General features: G+C 38.9%; 1 protein-coding gene across 1 annotated transcript in view; it reads left to right on the top strand.

Annotated features, from left to right (window-relative positions):
* Positions 1-1841: 1841 nt before the first annotated feature.
* LOC107565965 (cadherin-like protein 26) overlaps positions 1842-2080 on the top strand; it is a 23232-nt gene continuing 22993 nt past the window's right edge. Inside the window, exon 1 of the mRNA XM_016251312.1 lies at positions 1842-1947. Within this exon, the coding sequence (XP_016106798.1) occupies positions 1912-1947 (36 nt within the window). The 5' untranslated portion in view covers positions 1842-1911. The remainder of the gene's footprint in view (positions 1948-2080) is intronic.

Raw genomic sequence — 2080 nt, 5'->3', positions numbered from 1 at the left:
AATATTCAAAGGCCTATTTTTCAACTTGTTTGCGATATATTGGATAAGGATAAAATTTAACTTGATTTCTACCTTATAAAATATTTTAGAGCTTGGCATAACTAAAACAAATATCATAAAAATAAGTACTCATAAAACATATAAAATGTCCATGACAATTTTATTTAGATTTTTCTAGATTTAGAATTCACACTTTTATAATTATTCAAAAATGGGGCAAACAGTTGCTGGGGGGGTGAATTAAAATAACTTTGACTTGTTTTAGCTTATTTTAATGCTTGTCTTTGTTTTAAGTCATTTTAAGTCATCTTAAGGCCCCCTTAAAAGTTTTCAGAGGCTCCCTAGTACATGGGTCCCGGCCCCCTCGTTGAGAACTACTGTCTTAGGCTATAGCAGGGCCGGGCAACTTCAGTCCTGGAGGGCCACTGTCTCGCAGAGTTGAACTCCAACCCTAATCAAACACACCTGCACGTAGCTTTTGCTGCATTCACGCCATGTCGTAATTACTGTGATTTTGAGGTGACAACATGTGATGTTCTACTTGGAGCTGTTCGCATCCTCGGACTTGGAACTATCTAAATAACTAACTAACTAACTCCCAATTCACAAGTCGTAATTACGAGTTTTACGAGGACGTGAACACTTTTTACAAGTTGGTATCTCGTAATCACGGTAATTATGATATGGATTCAACACACCTTTTCTAGTGATCTTGAAGACATTGATAAACTTGTTCAGGTGTGTTTGATTAGGGTTGCAGCTAAACTCTGCAGCACACTGGCCCTCCAGGACCGAAGTTGCCCATCCCTGTGCTATAGACATGGACACTTCTCACTGCAGAGTAAATGTTTTCCCTTGTTATTATTTTATAGTTCCCCCAAAATGAAAATTTGTTGATTTGTTGTGTGTTTGTAAGAAACAAATCCATAATCAAGACGTTTTTACTTCTAACTGTCGCTTCTGGCCATAAGCCATAATAACGCTTACTCCAGTGAAAAAGTCCATCTCCTGTTCAGACAAGATGACCTTTTCACTGGAGAAAGCAATATTCTGGATAGAGGAATAGAGTTACAAATGTCTTAATGAAAGATTTGTTTCTTACAAACATGCAGTTTTTCACTTCTCCAGATGTTAATTGATGGACTGGAGTGGTGTGGATTACTTGTGGATTATTGTGATGTTTTTATCAGCTGTTTGGACTCTCATTCTGACGGCACCCATTCACTGCTGAGCAAGTGATGCAATGCTACATTTCTCCAAATCTGATGAAGAAACAAACTCATCTACATCTTGAATGAGGATGAGTACATTTTCAGCAAAAGTTCACTTTTGAGTAAACTATTCCGTTAATTAACATCCCCATTGGGTTTCACAGGCCCATTTTCAGACCACTTTTCGCATCCTGCCTATCACAGCATGTGCCTTGACATGTAGTTCACTGGCCTTTTCAGATAAGTTTATTAGTAAATACAAGCCCAGGCCTGAAACAGACTGGTGGTGGTTATGTCAGTTGCATATATGCAGCAGGGTTGAATGTTTGAACTGCACATACATTAAACAGGCTTACTGCCAAAAGTGCTCCTTTTTCACTTGGCAGATGGCAAGCTGAGCAGCCTGTTTGTCCACTTTTAGCTGAAGGGAAAAAGAAGTGAAACCTCACTCGCTGTTCGCTATGTATAGCTTTAGCCACTCCCAGGCTGCTGCCCTGAAGGGTTTTCGTACTGATGGCTCATTGCATTCATAGGCACTGTTTACACACACACATAAACACACGCACATCCTCATAGATGCGGAAAAAGTACACAAAAGGTGTGTAATGCTGCCTCGCTTTACATGTAATCCCAGTTAAGGTAATTGCCACAGGTGCCGATCTGACATTTGGAGAGTGCTTGCAAACAGGAGCGCAGCAGAATGACGAAGAGCACCTTCTTCCTGATTCTACTTGCTGTGAGTAACCTTTTTTTTTTCAATGAGTCACCTTTTATCATCATAATCATTATTGTTCATTATTTTATTTAATCTTTAATCTAATCTAATCTTAATCTTTATTGTATCCTCTAGGCTCCCATTAATAAAGTGT

Source organism: Sinocyclocheilus grahami, unplaced genomic scaffold, assembly GCF_001515645.1.
Source record: "Sinocyclocheilus grahami isolate Dianchi unplaced genomic scaffold, SAMN03320097.WGS_v1.1 scaffold1037.1, whole genome shotgun sequence".
Classification (NCBI taxonomy): Eukaryota; Metazoa; Chordata; class Actinopteri; order Cypriniformes; family Cyprinidae; genus Sinocyclocheilus; species Sinocyclocheilus grahami.
This window is presented reverse-complemented; position numbering and strand designations above follow the sequence as displayed.